At 41.2% G+C, this 20,012-nt stretch overlaps 1 protein-coding gene across 3 annotated transcripts in view; it reads right to left on the reverse strand.

Annotated features, from left to right (window-relative positions):
* LOC134403042 (solute carrier family 22 member 15-like) overlaps positions 1-14,700 on the reverse strand; it is a 31,984-nt gene extending 17,284 nt beyond the window's left edge. For 2 of the 3 annotated variants that reach the window (XM_063133072.1, XM_063133073.1), the window contains exons 1-4: positions 14,539-14,700; positions 8,482-8,628; positions 3,973-4,105; positions 2,181-2,345 (exon numbers count right to left, since the gene is read on the reverse strand). In XM_063133072.1, the coding sequence (XP_062989142.1) occupies positions 2,181-2,345; positions 3,973-4,105; positions 8,482-8,628; positions 14,539-14,622 (529 nt within the window). In that variant the 5' untranslated portion in view covers positions 14,623-14,700. The remainder of the gene's footprint in view (positions 1-2,180; positions 2,346-3,972; positions 4,106-8,481; positions 8,629-14,538) is intronic. The other variant, XM_063133074.1, reaches the window with a different exon arrangement.
* Positions 14,701-20,012: the final 5,312 nt, after the last annotated feature.

Raw genomic sequence — 20,012 nt, forward strand, 5'->3', positions numbered from 1 at the left:
ATTAATTGGAATTTATTTTCTTTTAATAATTTGGTGTAATATGCCTTTTCATGAGCAGTTAAGGTCAACAGTTCCTGAACCCAACTGTGTATAGTGTATCTTAATCACCATCTTAAACATTCCTCTCTGCCCTTTTAAATCTTAGGACAGGTAACATAGCTCAATAAACTGGTTTAAGAAATTACAGTTGGATTGTTTATGAGTACTTCTTTAAAATGTAGGCAGATAGAGAGAAAAATGAAGGACAAGCAACAGATACAAGCACAGAAAATATGAGGCAAATAAATGCCATAAGTGATGTTTCTCTGCATAATCTAAAATATTATCCAGATTGGGAATGGGATTTGCAGAAGACAAGCAGTGTGCAGAAAGCCATTTTGCAAAGTTATTAGCATTTTAATCTTAGCTATATTTATTGGGAAAGAGGGAGAATCCCACTAATTTCAATGTAACCTACTCTAAGCCTACAATCCTGTGCACGATTACCTTGGAGTCAAGCCCCATCAAACATAAGGGGGCTTACATCCAAGTAAATGTGCATAGGATTGTGCTCTAAATCTCTATATTTATGGGGATTGCAACCTTATTAAGATGTCATTCGGGTTTTCAGAATTTTCTGAAGAACATCTATCAATCGAGTTAATTATGGAAGAGCAAAATGTTGCCATCTCTTTCTATGTATTGTTAAATTATGCTAGATACCATAAGTGAAGTTCAAAAACTGTAGCTTACAGAGCTTCAGACACTGCTGTCATGACAACGCTGACATCATCAACACTACTGTGAAAGGCAACAGTCAATGGCTCCCTCTCAAGTTTTAATCAACTGTCTCAGCCTGCTCAATGGTGGAGAGATACTAAACAACACAGCACCTGAAAGGGCAGGCTGCAGCATGGAGCAGAGTACCTCTTCAACCTCTCAAGGGCCCAGCTCTGCCGAGAAACTATAGGTGAACCAAGAAAGCCCAGCCGGAGGGAGAAATAAGGGAAAGTAGCCAGAGAGCATCAAATTGGGGGAAGCAGGAACAAACAAATGGGAAAGAAGATTTGGGAGAAGAAGAAAAAGCAACAAGAAGAGAATGAGAACACAAAACTACTCATTACATTTAGTAGTAGGTCAGAAGAGCACCACACCAAGGGGCAGGGGGAATAGTACAGAACTAAGAAAACCACTTAAGACCATACTTCGTATATAGTTCATCCACAATGGTATAACTGAAAGTTCCCCAAATCAAGAAAACAAATGATCAAGGCTCCCTGAGCTTTATCTATGCTTTGCCATCTATGCTCTGCCATCGCTTGATGACTGACAAGCGAGTATGTGAACAAATTCCACTAAAAAGCACAGAGCAATACAAAAGAAGTTTTATTTCCAGTGTTTGATCCAAGATGGCTCAGTTGTTACTTGATTCCACAGTTATCTAGTGATGAGCATGCATGAGGGAACTTGCCCTTTCACAGATGGTTTGTTCAGCAGTGTCCATTTGGGGGACAAGGGCCATATTTTTAAATAATTCTATGCAGTACCTAGCTGTCATAGGCCTAACAACAAAGTTCAAAGAAAAGAAATGGGTCATGTAGGTGTCCCTGCATGCTCTAAACTTCCTAATGGATACCAGAACCTAGGAGAAACCTCAGTGTTGTTCAGTCTCCCCCAAGCGACAGAATTAAATGCCTTATTTTGTTTGGAGTTGGGGGGCGGGGAGAAAGCTTCCTTCAAACTTTGAGAGCTATTGCTTTAAATGGGGAAGATTTGGGTATGGGCTAGGGAGAAAAGAAAAAGCTTATGGAAAAAAAAATGTTCTGGGGGGAAATGGGTGGAGCAGGTCCTGCTGTTTGCTGAGCAGTTGAGCAATAGAATTATGAGTGGATTTTAGGAACAAGTACATGAAATCTACATTTTGTAAAAGAATGTTTTTCACAAAAAATAATTGATTGGCTCAAAATGCTTAGAAATCCACAGAGGCACAACTCTTAAATGCTTTATTGTTCTTAGCTGACCATACTGCATCTAGTTCTGAACATGTAGGCAAATAACCTACAGAAATCAGTGGAAGCTGGATTGAGAATACTGACCCATTCTTACCATAAAGACTTACTAAATGTAGAAAAAATATAATGTACCAGAATTTTAATAACTACATTTCTTTTACGGATTGAGCCCAAGTTCCTATATCTCACCTGTAAGTGCCCAGAAGGATTTTCCTACATATTCTTGTGTCAAAACAAAAGCCACTAAAGACATTCCACCATTTGTGACTCCAACAAAAAAGCGCGACACTGCAAAAACTTCATAGTTTGGAGCAAATGCTGAAACATACCCAAAAATCACATCAAAGCAAAGACCTGCACAAACACACACAAAAGGCAGACGTTATTAGTTTTATAATGCAATCCTATGCATATCTACTCAGAAACGTGTGTGTGTGTGTGTGTAAGTGTGTCTATAAGGGCTCCAGTCTTAAATGAAAAAAATATTGGAAAGGGGAGAAAAAAAACTTCATTTCACTTTGGGTAAAACCTCAGTTCCAACCAAGTAAAAGATCATACAGTATTTTTAGTATCTTAAAACATAAACAGACAAAACCATGTTCAAAAATATCCAACACCTTCAAGTAAAACACAGGTATGAAGACTACTGTGTAACCCTCTAAGTATTAACTTATCTTTATCAAGATTAAATATGCAAGGTGAATATGGCAAAAGTTGTTGGAGCTGTGGTCAAGATGAAGTGGGTTTCATACATATATGGTGGCACTACCCAAAGTGAAATTATTAGATATGTTACATTTATAACAGGATCTACAGTACCACTTAACTGCAAGCTGGTCTTATTAAGTTCTAAGAGAGAATCTGTATGGGCACAGATGTATTGATTACTTGAAAATATGTTAAGACCTCTAATAAGTTGTTTCCAAATAAGTGGGCCAGTCAGCACAACACGGCAGCACATCATGGGTTAATTTATGAATATTATAAATATGCAAGCACCAGCCATGGTTTGCTGTGGCTTCCAAACCTGGGCAGCAGGAGTTATTTGAGGGTTAAACAATCCTCGCCTAACCTTAAAACAGACCATGGTGGGCAGTCATGTTCTCCGAACCAGTTCAGTGGCTTAACAGCACAATCCTATGCATGCTTACTCAGAAGTAAGTACCACTGACCCAGTTGACATATAATAGTGACAATTAACACATGATTTGTTATAGCACATGCTGGGCACATGCTGCAGCCATTTTGAACATTCAACCCCCAATCAGGCCAACTGGGGGCTGACACTATTTATTAATCATGGGTTAAAGAAGTTAACCTACAATTCATAATAAGGTTATTTATTACAATTCGTAATAAGGTTATTTATTACAATTCGTAATAAGGTAATCTATGGTGTCCAGATTTGGGTATCATGTAGCAACCCCCATTTGAGCGGGGTTGAATATTGAAAAAACCTGTTGAATGCACAAGTCACATGCCACAACAAATTGTGGTTTAATTAATGTTAATTAACTTCCAATTTGCTACCTTTACATGTGAACAGCTCTTCTATGTTCAAAGGGGCTTACTCCCTGGTAAGTGTACACAGAATTACAGCCTAAAGACACTTATGATATACAACTAAATATGTGCACAATAGACATTTCCCAATGATGATTTTTCTTTTAATTCAGAACATATTACATTGGATGAGTTAATATAACCTGGGAGACACAAAAGTATGTTATAAAATTTTACTGCTAATATGTATTATTGATGTTAACCACGTTTAAATTGCAGTTTTAATTTTTAATTTCATACTTTTGTGGAATAATTCTGAAAAGCTGCAGTTGTATAATGCCCAGGAAATTCATACATATATCTGAAAGTATGAACTCTGTTCAGATGGCTTTAATGCCAAAAATAATTACTATTAGCAGCCAAAATGGAAATCTGCAGAGAAGTCTTGTCAGAGACACAATTTCCACTGTAATCTTACCTGTTAGATACACAGGCTTTCTGCCCAGTTTATCTGACAATGGACCAAACATTATATTTCCAATGAGTAAGCCAGCGAAATACAGGGATGATGCCAGGCTCACCTTATATGCTTCATGTTTGATTAAATACCACTGTTGAAAACAAAAAGGAGTCTTTTCAGTTAAAATACAGTAACATACTCATCATAACTTAGTCAATCTCAACAGTTGGAGGAACAAAGTAAACATGATGGCAGCATGCCTGCATATCAGAATCAGCATGCTGCAAATTTCCTACAAAGCGCAGGTATGATGGTTGGGAGAATTAGGGGTGGTGATGGTTGCTGAACCCCTTTTTCTCGCCATGCTTTTCACACACATTCCTGAAACTTCTGCTCCCATTGTGGCTTGAAGACCTGAAAATCAACTGGGCAGGAGGTTTAAAATTCTCTCTCTCTCTCTCTCTCTCTCTCTCTCTCACACACACACACACACACACACACACACATTTTATAAGAAACAGGCTCAGCCCATCTGCTGACACATGGTTTGTGACATCACGTACTACTTCCCCCTCCCACTCAAAATCTAAAGCTCAAGTATTAAGGCACCATAGCTTCCAAGCATTTGATTACAATGCATTTCCTATGCCTGTCCTTGCTGAAACCATTTTGGTTATCCTAGGCTAGGCTAGTTTTTCACACTTGTGAAGACTGACATGGCATACAAAAATGAAAAAGGCCTGGCTATGAATTGAAATCAACTCTCCTAAGATCAGACAAAAAGTGGAGTAAGAGCTCTTCCTCAACCCCCAAGGTCAGAAGTCATCTCAAGAGGGAAGCACCTCTATCAGACCATCAGGGATACAGAAGAGCTCCCTGGTCTGGAATACATTTTGTAGTTGCGTAGGGAACAACTGCAATCTGACATTGGTTACTATGGTAACTAGCAAAATACCAAGCTGAATTCATAACGGCTACTTGTTTAAACAGCTGTCGCTTCTATTTCAATGTAATTCTAGGAAGCTACAAATTTAGAGGCTCTGATGATGTCCTTGATATACAGGATAGCCATCAGTACAAAAAACAAACAATGTTCTACAATGGACTGTTAATTCATGTTTGGGGCAGTGGAATGAGAAATAAGCTAAAGGAACCACTCTTACAAGAAACGTAAATGCAGCTGAATAAAATGCAGAATTTTGGGATGGTATAAAAAATACATTACCCCCACCAATTCATCATTTTAACCATCTGCGCTTATATTTCTTAGAAGTTTGGCACCCTCATCTTTTCTTCTCCTTAGAACCGCAGTTATAACTTACATAAAGCTCCAAAGTATGACTCTTTCATTCAATTTATAACTGCAAGAAATTCAACTACAGTTCTTAAGTGTGAAAAACCCTGTCATTAATGAAATCATTTAAGGGAAAGCAAAGGCTTGTTATAAGTTTCCTAGATATCTGCCAAAGAAATAGCTTTCAAAAGCTAAAAAAGTGAAATAGCATTAAATTTGACAAGCTTTTACATGCTGTCTTTTGGGGCGGGGGGGAATTGGGTTGAGGGGAAAAAATATTAACAATGTAAAGGAAACTAACAATATATATTTTATGTTTTCTGAGCTCATTGTACCTTCAGGCCATTGGCACGTTCTTGAACAAGGATGTAACAAAAGTTGTGACATGTCCAAGATTATCTAGCTTATAAATAATACATGTGTAACTATCAGTGTCACAGGCAGAACACTTTATGATTTTTCCAGTAGATTTTTTTTAACCCACGCACAGAGGTGCAATGTTCCAAATAATCATAAGCACTTCCATACATACATTTGAAGGAGCAGAAATTTTATTGTATTATATATTATTGAACTACTTCTCACCCCCACCATTCCAGTTCGCCAAAATGAAATGTAGAGTAAATTATGCCTAAAGAACATGAAAAATTACACTGGTAACAGTGGAGTATGATGGGAAGAAAGCATAAAAAGGACCTATGCTTTTTTTTAATCTGCTTATAATTCAATTTAAATAATAAGAACACAGAAGTGAGGGCGCTAGAAAAATAACAGCTGTATAATGTCCCTTTCTATGATACCTTTGGCCCATTTTAAACAAAATGCAAATCTTCTAATTTCCTTTTTTGTAAATAGCCCAAATTGTTCCTAATGAAGAAACAGCCTGCATGTTCAATTTGTGTGTTTATTTTACTATATGCTATCATCATGTTAATGCCAGCAGGAGCCCCCACGCACACACACTTTTTTATTTCGTAAAATGAAGCTATTACTATTCAATCTTGTAAGAAGCAATATGAGTAGTTCAAAAAGGAAAAGTCATGTTTTTGTTCAGTGGTAATGAAACATCAAGACAGTATTAAAACTTACACAAATATTTTAATTATGTTTCCCTACTGATATTTTAAAAATTGGATGTAAAGCATGAAGCTACTATTGCATTTTTTGTGTTATAGTTTGGTTCAAAAAAATAAATGCAGTGTATCTTAGACATGACCCTCCAGTATGCTCCATACTAAAACTAAACAACAAAAAACAATGACAGACCTCTAGAGCACTGCATGCCAGAGCACCTTCTCCCAAATCTTCTTCCCTGTCCTCAAAATGCTGAAGATGCTGCCTTGCTCTGTGAAGCCTCCTTTTCAGAGGTGTGATTAACAGGAATGTGGAGCAGGACTCCTCTGTGGCTGCATCCTCTTTACGGAATGCTCTTACCAGGGCATCCACCAAGAAGCACCCTTATTCTCCTTCCACTGACAGGTAGAAACTACCCTTCCTCTCAAGCTTTCCCACCACTTGGCTGATTTCTGCCACTACTGCTGATTACTTTATGCAATGTTTTAATCTTTTGTTGATTTTTAAAAATTATGTATCTACATCTTGGAAAAGGGAAAGGAACCTCTCGTGCAAGCACTGAGTCATTACTGACTCTTGGAGGGATGCCAGGTTTCACTGACATTTTCTTGGCAGGCCTTATAGTGGGGTGGTTTGCCGTTGCCTTCCCCGGCCGTGATTACCTTTCCCCCAGCTAACTGGGTACTCATTTTACAGACCTCGGGAGGATGGAAGGCTGAGTCGACCCGAGCTGGCTGCCTGAAACCAGCTTCCGCTGGGATCGAACTCAGGCCATGGGGGAGAGTTTCAGCTGCAGAAACTGCTGCTTTACCGCTCTGCGCCACACGAGGCTCATCTACATCTTAAACATTATTTTATACAGCTTCAGCTTAAAATTTATATTGCCAGAGTGGCAAAGGAAGTAGTAAGAAAAAATAAAAGTACAATTTTAAAATAGTAATAAAATAAAGCTACAAACTAATTTGGCAATTCAAACAGGCAGTAAAATCAAAATTACTCTAACTTAAAAACATAACATTAGCAGTTCTTAAAAGCTTCAGAAAACAGAAATAATTTCGTCTAAATGATAGTAATGAGGCCGCCACACAGGCCTACCTATGGAACGCATTCCAAAGGCCACAAGCCACCACTGAAGGCCACCAGAGTTCAGTTACCAGGGGCAACTGGAGAAAGGTCTGAGATGATGATCTCGGTGGATGGGTGAATTGACATGGGAGAACAGAGTCCAACAAGTATTTGGGTCCTAAGCAATATTGAACTTTCAAGATTAAGACCAGCACTTTGAATCGGTTCAGAAATTTGCTGGAAAACATGCAGGTGAAGTCAGATTTCTTTGCCTGGTCCTTTTTAGCAGTCTAGCTGCAATGTTCTAGACTAGATGCAGTTTCCAAACTATCTTCAGAGACTATCGCATGCAAACTGTAATCCAACCTTGAAGTTAGCAAAGAATGGATAACTGTGGCCAGGCACATCACAAACTACTTCTGAAACTCACCTCAGTTTCAAAAGCAAGTTTGCTATGTGGCAAGGGATATTCCTTGAGAAATGTACGTTCAGAGTCACTTTGGTGCATGATATTATATGCATAGGGGTATTTTTGGATCCTAGCCTAAAAATATAGACTATAACAGATAACAGAGATCCAAACACAAATGAAAAACAGCAAAGGAGGCTCAAACTGCCAACAGCAGTATTTGATTGTATATATAGAAACAGACCTGTAAGGCTTGCAAGATTTTAAAACATTAAAAAATGTAATAAGTAGACTAAGGGACAAGATAGTGCTTTCATTACTTAAGGGTACAAATCATACTGTGATGAATTTGAAGGCTTACAGAATTAGAAGTAACCAATTAATTTAAAGTCAGGGCAAGTAGTAACACCTTGAATTATACATGTTTTATAAAAGAAGAAATGCTAGCACCTTTAAGTGCTTTTAGGCTAGAGGTTAGAGTACTAGTTCAACTGATTTCTCCTTTATCAGCAAATTCCATGACCTCATTTAAAGAAGAACTGCAAAATACACATAAGTCCAACATAAACATTTTTTCTTCCAAAGTTTTAACAGGCAGCATCCTACATTGAAGCCATATGGGTGAAAGGAGAAACCTAAAACATTACAAAAAAAAAGTTCAGTAATAGCAACAAAATGTACTTGCCTCTGTTGCTATGGATGTGAAGTTACTGACAAACCTGACATGCTTTGCAAGAACTTCTGTACTAGATGGCATCCATTCTTGGTCAAGAAGATATTCTGGCACTGCTCCCACTAGCACAATAAGCATAGATTGAAAGGCCACAAACACCTTAAAAGTAAAATAAAAAGTTTTAAGATCAACAATAAGGAAAATTTTAATGGCGGGTGTCAAGATGATCACACTCTACTGTAACCAAGAAACAAAATCCAGATGGGGCACTGCAGTTAAGTAACGACTTGATTCTCTATACATAACCCGCTCTTGCCTTGCGACTCTGGCCGAGGAAATAACCAACAATGCCCTCCACACAACACGATAACCAATGATGGTTCAAATAGCCAACTCTGCACAGCGTTGGTTATTTCAGCCAAATAACCAACCGTTGGTTAAAAAACTCCCTCCGCACAACCAACCATCAACTGTTTAAACCACCATTGGTTATCGTGTTGTCTGAACCCAGTCGTTGTGTCACTGTCCACAGAATAGGCAGAGACAAACTGCAATCTTTGGGGATACAATATACTAATCTTTTCTTAACAAACATATTGCCCGTCATAATGATGAACATTTTTCAAATATTTAACAGACATTCTAACAAGCAAAGAGGAAGACACTAATGTTTTTCCACTCCCACTGAGTAAAGCTGCAATCCCAAGCACATTTACTAGGAATTTCATTCATGCTTAGGATCATGTTCCTAATATTCCTAATATTTGAGTATTAGGAAATGTTTGGCTATTTAAAAATTATAGAGTAAGCTAAAATGTCCTGCTGCAACTATTCTTAAGGGCAGAGTGTGGTTCTGGGGCCATGGATGTCTTCTACAGCTCTGTACATCCTAATACAGTCATGTGAAAAAGAAAGTACACCCTCTTGGAATTGTATGATTTTACATATCAGGACATAATAACAATCATCTGTTCCTTAGCAGGTCTAAAAATTAGGTAAATACAACCTCAGATGAACAACAACACATGACATATTACACCGTGTCATGATTTATTTAACAGAAATAAAGCCAAAATGGAGAAGCCATGTGTGGAAAAAGTAAGTACACCTTATGATTCAATAGCTTGTAGAACCACCTTTAGCAGCAATAACTTGAAGTAATCATTTTCTGTATGACTTTACCAGTCTCTCACATCGTTGTGGAGGAATTTTGGCCCACTCTTCTTTACAACGTTGCTTCAGTTCATTGAGGTTTGAGGGCATTTGTTTATGCACAGCTCTCTTAAGGTCCTGCCACAGCATTTCAATCGGGTTGAGGTCTGGACTTTGACTGGGCCATTGCAACACCTTGATTCTTTTCTTTTTCAGCCATTCTGTTGTAGATTTGCTGATGTGCTTGGGATCATTGTCCTGTTGCATGACCTAATTTCAGCCAAGCTTTAGCTGTCGGACAGATGGCCTCACATTTGACTCTAGAATACTTTGGTATACAGAGGAGTTCATGGTCGACTCAATGACTGCAAGGTTCCCAGGTCCTGTGGCTGCAAAACAAGCCCAAATCATCATCCCTCCACCACCATGCTTGACAGTTGGTATGAGGTGTTTGTGCTGATATGCTCTGTTTGGTTTTCGCCAAACATGGCGCTGTGCATTATGGCCAAACATCTCCACTTTGGTCTTGTCTGTCCAAAGGACATTGTTCCAGAAGTCTTGTGGTTTGTTCAGATGCAACTTTGCCAACCTAAGCCGTACTGCCACATTCTTTTTAGAGAGAAGAGGCTTTCTCCTGGCAACCCTTCCAAACAAACCATACTTGTTCAGTCTTTTTTTAATTGTACTGTCATGAACCTTAACATTTAACATGCTCACTGAGGCCTGTAGAGTCTGAGATGTAACTCTTGGGTTTTTTGCAATTTCTCTGAGCATTGCACGGTCTGACCTTGGGGTGATTTTGCTGGGACGTCCTCTCCTGGGAAGATTGGCAACAGTCTTGAATGTTTTCCACTTTTGAATCATCTTTCTCACTGTAGAATGATGGACTTAATTATTTGGAAATAGCCTTATAACCCTTCCCAGATTGATGGGCAGCAGCAATTGCTTCTCTAAGATTATTGCTATGTCTTTCCTCCTTGGCATTGTGTTAACACACACCTGGATGCTCCAGACCAGCAAACTGAAAAAACTTTGGCTTTTATAGAGGTGGTCATACTTGCTGATGATCAATTAATCACGGGCATTTGATTAGCAGCACCTGTCTGCTACTTAGCATCTTAATTCCTATGGAAGCAGTAAGGGTGTACTTACCTTTTCATACATGGCTTCTCCATTCTGGCTTTATTTCTGTTAAATAAATCATGACACGGTGTAATATGTCATGTGTTGTTGTTCATCTGAGGTTGTATTTACCTAATTTTTAGACCTGCTAAGGAACAGATGATTGTTATTATGTCCTGATATGTAAAATCATACAATTCCAAGAGGGTGTACTTTCTTTTTCACACAACTGTATATTCAATGGGATGACCTTTAAGAGATTCGAGTGCAGCTAAATCAATGTTTAGTACTTAGGACATAGTCTCACTTTACTTACTATTACAGCAGCTCAGCAAAGTTTATGAACATTTTTTTCAAATAAAAGCCCCAATCATGGAAACAGTAGGAGGCAGTATTTCAAAGTCATGACAGCAACGCTGTACCTACACCTTGGCTTCCATTACCATCCCTAATTTACCCCAAACTATTTTTGTGGCTGTTAACAAAGTGGAATTCAAATGCACATAGAGGACATCATACCACACAACTACTGATCTGAACCCAAACAAAAAAATTGTGCCAGCATAGTTAATATTTTATTAATATCACTTTGAACAGAAGTACAACCTGTGAAAGAAACATGAGAAACATGAAATGCCAGGTTTTAAGAGATCAGCCTACTTTTACATTGAGTGTAAAGTGTATAACAGTTGGTCAATTTGTAGATAGAGTTGATCAATTGGTAGTGGTAGATTAGATGGTGGAGGAAGCCTGTCATTAGTATTTATTTCTATATTTAATTTAAAAAAATTTATACAGCTCCACGCAATATAAATAAGCTTTCAGAGTGGCCTGCAACTAAAGCTACAACAAAGGTGGCTAAAAAAAAAAAGAATATCCCATTAACCATTCCAAGATTCATTTTTGCTCCTTCCCTTTCAGAGAGATAAAATTGTCTGTATATCTTCTTTTAAGATCAAGATCTTAATACTGGATTTGGGAGTCTTTATTTTAAAACTGCATTTCCACAGCATTAGTTTACATAACTTGTCCTGCATCAAACTGATTCTCTTTGCTGTTTTGTATCGTGGGTGTGCGCATGTATACCACATAAATGACTTGACTGTCATTTAGAAAATCCGCACACGAGTGAAGTATGTCTGAAGTTATTTAATTTTGATTTGGGGGATAGGGAAAAACTGACCAGAAGGGTATGAGCAGACATCTATGACGTCAGACCAAAAATCTGTAACTATAGCCTACTTTAAATTTTACCACAGCAGCATGGGTGCTCCTTCCTTGCAGTGTGGTCCTTGCATGCTGCTTGAGTAATGTTTATTTCGAAAAACCACATGATCAGGCTGAATTTCATAGTTGTCTACACCACCATTCTCTGAACACATTATAAATTACCAACTCCCAAAATACGTTCAGATACTAAAAAATAGCTCCCTAATAACAATGAAGCAGGAAAGCATTGACCAAGATTTTGTTCAGTCTAACAGGCTACCACAAAAGCTATATTTTCCTTATTTAGGGTGACCATATGTAAAGGAGGACAGGGCTCCTGTATCTTTAACAGTCGTATTGAAAAGGGAATTTCAGCAGGTGTCATTTGTATATATGGGGAACCTGCTGAAATTCCCTCTTCATCACCACAGTTGAAGCTGCAGGTGCCCTGCCCTCTTTTAAATCTGGTCACTCTAGTATAGCTCCTGCACCTTTAACTGTTGTGATGAAGAGGGAATTTCACCAGGTTCTCCATATATACAAATGACACCTGCTGAAATTCCCTTTTCTAGGCAACTGTTAAAGATACAGCCCTGTCCTCCTTTTCATATGGTCACCCTACCTTATTGAGAAACCTCTGTGGTGTAAGTAGTTGTTAGATGGGATGATTGTACATTTAGAGAGTCTTTCTCCTCAATAGTAGTGTGGCCAGAATCCTGCCTGTCATGAAATGAAAATGAAATGTTCATGGTGTATGATACCCTGGTGAGGAGCCCCATAGTTTAAGAAGTTATGACCAAGTGCTCCTCCGCAGCATCGCACTTCAATGCAGAGATCCTGGCTTACATCTGAAATAGGGAACTCTGGCTTAATATCAGTTAACAAAATTAGGACGCAGTCCTATGTGCGTTGCCGGCAGCCTCCCAACTCAGAGGCTGCCAAGTATCCAATGCAGGGTGAGAGGACAGCAAAAGCAATCTTCACCTCCGCGCTCCAGCTGCCTTGCATTTCTGCTAGACGGGTGATTTAGCCCGTCTAGTGGCGGCAACTCAGAAAGGGAGGGAAGGAGGTGGGGCGGCCATAGGATACCATCATATCACAGCCTCCCCAGTCTCCTCTATGCTTTTTCTGAAACTCTTTTTTCTTGATTAAAAATTAATCAGGCCTCATTTTTCAAAATTATTCATAATAGTTAACACAAGTAACACCTTTGGGTTGCAGACACATCTTAGAAGAGACATTTCCCCCTTCTCATACAAAGGAGGACGAGAACATCTCTTCTAAGGGGGGGGCGGGCCTGTTGCAACATGTATGTGCATCACTGCAAAACAAAATGCTTCCCCCTTCAGAGCTATTGTTTTATCCATATGACAATTTATACAGAGTTAATTGATTCAAACACATTTTCTTAACTGACTAAAATTTCTTTGATTAGGTGACAGAACTCAAACAAAAGTGCTGGAAGGAAAACATAAAAGCAAAAATGAATAAAGGGAGAACCTCAGACCTGTAACTGTCACACATAAAAAATGGACATGACTTCTGAGAACTAGCAGCATTTAGGGGGCACTGCCTTTTTTTTCAGTTAGGCCTGGTAGACAAATATTCCACAAGGGAAATCCCCCTCCCACATATTGAGAAGGGGAGCTTCACTTTTAAAATTCTGCTTGTCAGAAGCCCTGCTGAAATCCTTCTGAGTGAAGTGGCATGTAATCACAGTAATTTTATTGCAGGAATTAACTCTCACTGCCCTCGCACCCAACATCTAAACTTCTGCCACGCAGCAATGTCAAATCGAGGCTGCCACTCTATGTCCATTTCTTTAAGAGCAAGCCCACTGATTGAACTCACGGAGACGTTGTTCTCCCAGCTTCGATCCCCGCCATCTCCAAGTAGGGCTGGAAAAATTCCTGCCTGAAACCCTGGAGAGCCGCTGCCAGTCAAGGTTGACAACACTGAGCTAAATGGACCAACGTGCCTCAATGTAAGGCAGCTTCTTCCTGTGTTCGTACGATATGCACTCTGCACATGCTCAGGGAGAGGTGCTGTTATCTAGAAGAGGTTGCACCTGAGTGGTAGAGCAGATGCTTTGCACTCATGTCCTGGATTTGATCCCTGGCCTCTTCAGGGAGGCCTGGGGAAAACTGCCTGAACCCCTGAGAGCTGCTGCCAGTCAGTGTCAACAATACCGGGCTAGTTGTACCCATGGTCTGACTCGGTATAAGGCAGCTTCCTATGGGGACCGCAGCCCCCAAGCTGAAGCACCAGCCCCCTCCCGCGAGGCACCTCCTTCCAAAGAGGCTCCTTCTCTCCCCCCCGCCCTAGGTAGGAGGGAGCCCCGAGCCCCCCCCCCCCCCGAAGGAGACGCAGCCGCTTTCTGCGCGCCCATCCAGTAGAGGGCAGGCTGCCCAGCACCCTGCCTGTTGCCCTGACGACGCGGACGACGCTCCTCCCGTCCCCACTCCTACTTCCCGCGCTGGCTTCGCCTCCTAGCAAGCAGGGGGAGGAAGCAGGAAGCGAAGGGATGGGGGCAACCATCAGGCGAAGAGAGGGGGAGGGACTGGACGGTCCCCGCATGGCCCCCACCTGCAGCAGCACCAGGAACGCGGTGAGCTTCTTTTGCCTGGGGCCGAACTCCCCCACCAACCCAAACGCCTCGTCCAGGTCCATGGCTCCGCTCCGGGCCTCTCCGCAGCATCCCCGTCAGTCTGCGAAAGCGAGCGGCGAGGCCTTGAGCGCTAAACGCCACCGCCGCCGCGGTCTAGAGGCAGTGAGGTGGCGGTGGGGGAGGGGGAGGAAGAGCGGATGGAGAAAAGGTTTCCATAGCGACCACTGGCGGCCGCCGAAGACAGGATGCCAGCGAGGCACTGTTGGGGGCGGGGCTAAAACGCTGCCACTCAAGCTCTCTTCCGAGGTTCGAGTTGGACCGAAGGCTCGACGCGCAAAGATTTCTGGGACGAAAGGTCTCGGGCTTCGCCGCCCGGCGCGTGCGCAGAACGCGGCATCTGTGGGTAGTGGGGTGAGTGCCCTGCTTTGGGTTAGCTGGTCCCCCGTGACCTCCCGGGTTATTACTCCGAAGGGCCACGGTGCTCGATGGGAAGGCCGCAGGTGTCATTGGCGACGCGCTTTGCGAAACGCACAGAAAAAACTAGTTTAAAAATAAAGCTAAAAAGGATGAACCCAGGGCACCTCCAGATGTGCTGGTCTAAAACTCCCATCATCCCCAACCAGGGTGCTGGCTGGGGATGATGGGCGCTGTAGTCGAGCACACTGGCACCAGATTGGGGAAGGTTGGACTGGTCATTTGTTTAGGATTGAGCGAAGCACAAACTGCTTCACTGTGGCTGGAGTCTGCTTTTTGTTCACTACTCAAAATTTCATTGCCCCATGAATTGGTTGAGGATTTCACTCTGGTGTTTTGGATCGCCTCCATCATTGAGAGTAACTCCTGTTGTAAACAGAACGTACGTCTCTATAAAAACGTACATAGGATCAGGGTACACAATTGGCTTTGCTACTTCCTGTTCCGGTAGCTGCATTTTAGCCTGGAGAACAAAAACTTGCCTGCTTTTGCACAGAGAAAAATATCTAATAGTGTTCCCGTCACTTATCCATGGCTAACTCTGGTGCTGAGAGAGAGAAATCAGACCTGTACCTGTGATCCGTATGGAGTGGAAATCGGTACCAGCACAAAGAGAAATGCAGAGAATGATTAAGACACCTTAAACCATGGTTTTAACCACAGTGGTTAAGCGAGAAAGCTGGCCCTGTTCAGAAGACACCTTAAACCACGGCTTTAATCACAGTGGCCCCGTTCAGACAACACGCTAAACCATGCTGCTTAACCAGAAAATGGTTAATGGAATGCATTAAGGTTAATGCATTCTGTTAACCATTTTGTGGTTAAGCAGCATGGTTTACCATGTTGTCTGAACTAGGCCATTGTGTAGGAGTTGCAGACACTTCCTCCCCTGGCAAGTGCTCTTTGGAACTGAAAGCAAAAGGCAGGGGTGGAGGAATTATAGTAGCTGCTGCTGTCAAGCAAAATAATATTAATAATATAATAATAATAATATGACACAGGCATTTGCCAACAGGCAGCAGATGAGGAGGTAGTATTTTAAATGGATCTGGTGCATACTGAGGGAGAATGCACACAAGTACAGGGATTGGATATGTGTAAAGAAGTTGAAGCTCAGGTCAGAGAAGTTGGAGGAACTGTTTGGTGAATAGACAAGCTACTCTGGGACTGGGGATACAGCCTATTTTGGATGAGGTGGCACTCCCTCTGAAAAATCAGGTTCACAGCTTGGGGTGTTCTTGAAGATCAGGTAGTGCCTTTGCACAACTTCAACTAGCCTGCTAGCTGAGGACCTTTTGGAGTGAGGGGAAAGAGGGAAAATTAGGGCACAATACTCTTCATGTTTAGTTAGGGAAAAAAAGGCCTACAATTTCCAGCATGCAAGGATGTTGGGAATTGTAGGACTTCTTTCTGTCTAAACATGCATAGAATTGCACCCTAAGATATTTTTTTATTATTCAAATGTATATACCACTTTCCGCAGAGATATCAAAGTGGTGAACATAAAATGTAATACCATCAAGACAATAAAATATAATAAAACACAATAATAAAAATGTTAACAGTAAAATCTCATACTCTACTCTGTGCTAAAGGCCATCACTGGATGGGTTACACTTCAGGGAAAGCCTGTGTGAAGCAATGGGCCTTGAGAGGACATCTAAATGTCAGAATTGTAGAGGTCTCTCTAATGACGGCTGGTTAAGTGTCCCTGAGGGTAGATGCTGCAACACTAAACACTATTGCAGGTGCTCTTGAGGTGAACTTCAGAAGCATGTGGTAACCTTAGAAGTGCTCCCTCGGATCGTCTCAGAGACTGGGCAGAGATATAAGGGGTGAGATGATCCCCAAGGTAACCTGGTCCCAAGTTTATCTGTTAACAACAATCCCTTAAACTTGGCCTGTAACTTATTAGCAGCTAACACAGTTTTTACCAAAGGTGTAACTTGCTGTCGGAAAGAGGCCCAGTTAGCAGCCTCGCTGTGCATTCTGCTGCAGCTTCCAGACCAAGCCCAAGGGAAGCCCCATGTAGAGCGCATTACAATAATCTAGTCTTGAGATTACCAATGGCTAAACCTTCACAATCCAGGAACAGCTGTAGCTGACATACCAGCTGAAGCTGGCAATTCTCCTTCCTGCTCTACCCTAGGTCTGCCACCGATCTCTGCCACATCTCTTGCCGACCCTCACTTGTACATGAAATTTGTCATTTCTTCCCTTTTTCCCCCCATTTAATCTTGAAATTACAAAACATTGAGAAAGTCTTTGTAAAATTCTTCTGTGTTCACTGATGTCAAAAATTTCTAAAAACGCATCATATATTTGAGCTGAACCCACCTAAGATTTAATCAAACTGTCATTTTAAAACCCGAGATATTTGCCATAGTATTTGGAACCTCAATGACTGTGGTGTTCATTCACTTCAAGACTAGTAATGAACATAAGGATCTAGTATTGCGTATTTTTAAATTGATTCACTAACTGAGCTTTCCCCCCTTGGTTTTAAACATGAACATTACTCATTCCTGAGTTTTAAACTGAGTGATCAAGACAAAAATGACTTATAATGGGCTCTCAGAATTTATAATATATTATACTATCAACACAAATAAAGGAGACTGAACTTTCTCCCCAGTATTGGACTATGTGTACTTTGCAGATTATTGTTTGATCCCATCCCAATAATCCTCTTTACAGCGCTGTTGCGGATTTTATTTTTATACACAAGTTCTGATTGTGAATTAGGGTTGCACATTGTGTTAGATGGAAGCACTGCTGTAAAAGAAGAGGCGAAGTGTGCCATCTGACTGAATAGCACTGGTATATAATTAGATAATTTGTACAGCTCTCCAAGCTAATTCCTTTTAATGGAAAAATAAGCTCATAATCATTTATGAGCAGAGCAGACTATCTGTACACTAAAGGGGTATTTCCCTCGCTTTGTTCAAACTCACGCTTTTCGTACCTAATATAGGCAGGACTGCATGGGATGGGGTGGGAGACACAATAGCTTATGTAGACAATACCCACAAGCAAATCACTAACTGTGTCGAATGTCTGGCTTATACTAACAAAAGTCAGGAAATGGCTAGATAGCACTAAAGCTGTTTTTAATTTAGCCTAGCATGCCTGTGTCTCAAGGCACATATGGTAGAAAAACAGTATCTTTCTGTATCATCTGGTTTGCCTGATAAGAGGACTAAACCAGCTGGTGGTGCTTAGGTATTAACGGAAGGGGTTCAGAAAATTCCTGCATATTTTTTTAAATGTGAACAAATGTTTATAAACATTTGAAATTTTACAGTACTGAAGATGAAGCACACCTAAAAACTTAAATTGACCCATATTTCCTTATTATTTGGATAATAGTCTTGAGGTACATTGATGATTAAAAGCTTAGATATTACAGCCGAGACACTAACAGTAGAATCCTTGTTTGGATTTGTGTCCTGATGGATTTTCCCCAAGCAGTTTCTAGGCATTCAGCCTTCCTCAACCTGGGGCGCTCCAGATGTGTTGGACTGCATCTCCCAGAATGCCCCAGCCAGAGCTGGCTGGGGCATTCTGGGAGTTGTAGTCCAACACATCTGGAGCGCTCCAGGTTGAGGAAGGCTGCTCTAATTAAAGAAGGCACTAGAGTGTTACAAGGGCAACTTATTTCTCCTGCAGATCATGACAAGGCTTTGGGCATGAAACATGATGAATCTCAACTATCCTGAACTGAAGAAATGGTAACAAAGTAAATCTCCCAATCATTTGTAATACAATTGCCTGCCCATTTATAAATGGGAATGAAGTCAGAAGCACCTGAAGAAACAGATTTGACTGGCAAATGAAGTCCAAGGAAGCCAAACACATATGCATACACATGCACAGAAGACCTTAAGGTCCAGAAATTTTTCTAGTTACCTTTGCAGTGTGGGTGCTGCTGCCATGCCAAATCTTGTTGAGCCCAAACTCCAGCAAGAGCCATTATGTGCAAACGACTCCCATATGGGGTAGGGCAGTTTTCACCACAACAGTAGGGTTGATGCAGTTAAAGTCACCTCGCCACATGTGGGAGCTATTTTCTCTCACACAGGACTCTGTGTTTTGAACCTCATATGAGTCAGCACTGCAGCTACAATCATACCCGAAACGGAAGTGTGAGAACTAGTGTTTTTGGCTCCTTCAGGTGCTTCACAGTTTGGGCACTGAAAGTACTTGTAGGAATTAGCATGCAACCCGTTAAGTTGATGGCAACATGCAGCAAGCACACCAACATATTTTGTTATGTGTACACCCAATACAACACACCCAGCTAAACTTGTCACAAGTAATGGTCTAGATCAGGAACGGGAACCTTCTCAGCCCGGGGCGCTGGGCCGGGGCTGCAGGGTGGATCCTGGGATTCTAGTAAAAAAAAATAAAGTACATCCTATATGCCTGAAGTCTGCCCACCCCAGGTTAGAATATTATTTATTTATTGCACTTATATACCGCTCCCATAGCCAGGGTTCTCTGGGCAATTTACAGAAATTCTAAAATTGAGTTAAAAACAAGTATACAAAATTTAAAATTCTAAAACACAGTACATACACACATAAAGCATTAAAAACCTTTAAAAAAACAACAACTAAACATGTGGGTGATTAAGATGTGCCGCCATATGCCTGGGCAAAGAGGAAAGTCTTAACCTGGCGCTGGTGCCAGGCAAGATCTCCAGGCAAGGGAGATCATTCCATAGTCTGGGGGCCACCACCGAAAAGGCCCTGTCCCTCGTTGCCACACTCTGAGCCTCTCTCGGAGTAGGCACCCGGAGGAGGACCTTAGATGTTGAACATAGTGACCCGGTATATTCACATCGGGAGAGGCGTTCCATCAGGTATTGTGGGGTCCCAAGCCATGTAAGGCTTTATAGATCAAATCCAGCACCTTAAATTGGGATCGGAAACATACAGGCAGCCAGTTCAAGCGGACCAGAGCAGGGGGTTATATG

This window comes from Elgaria multicarinata, chromosome 8, assembly GCF_023053635.1.
Source record: "Elgaria multicarinata webbii isolate HBS135686 ecotype San Diego chromosome 8, rElgMul1.1.pri, whole genome shotgun sequence".
NCBI lineage: Eukaryota > Metazoa > Chordata > Lepidosauria > Squamata > Anguidae > Elgaria > Elgaria multicarinata.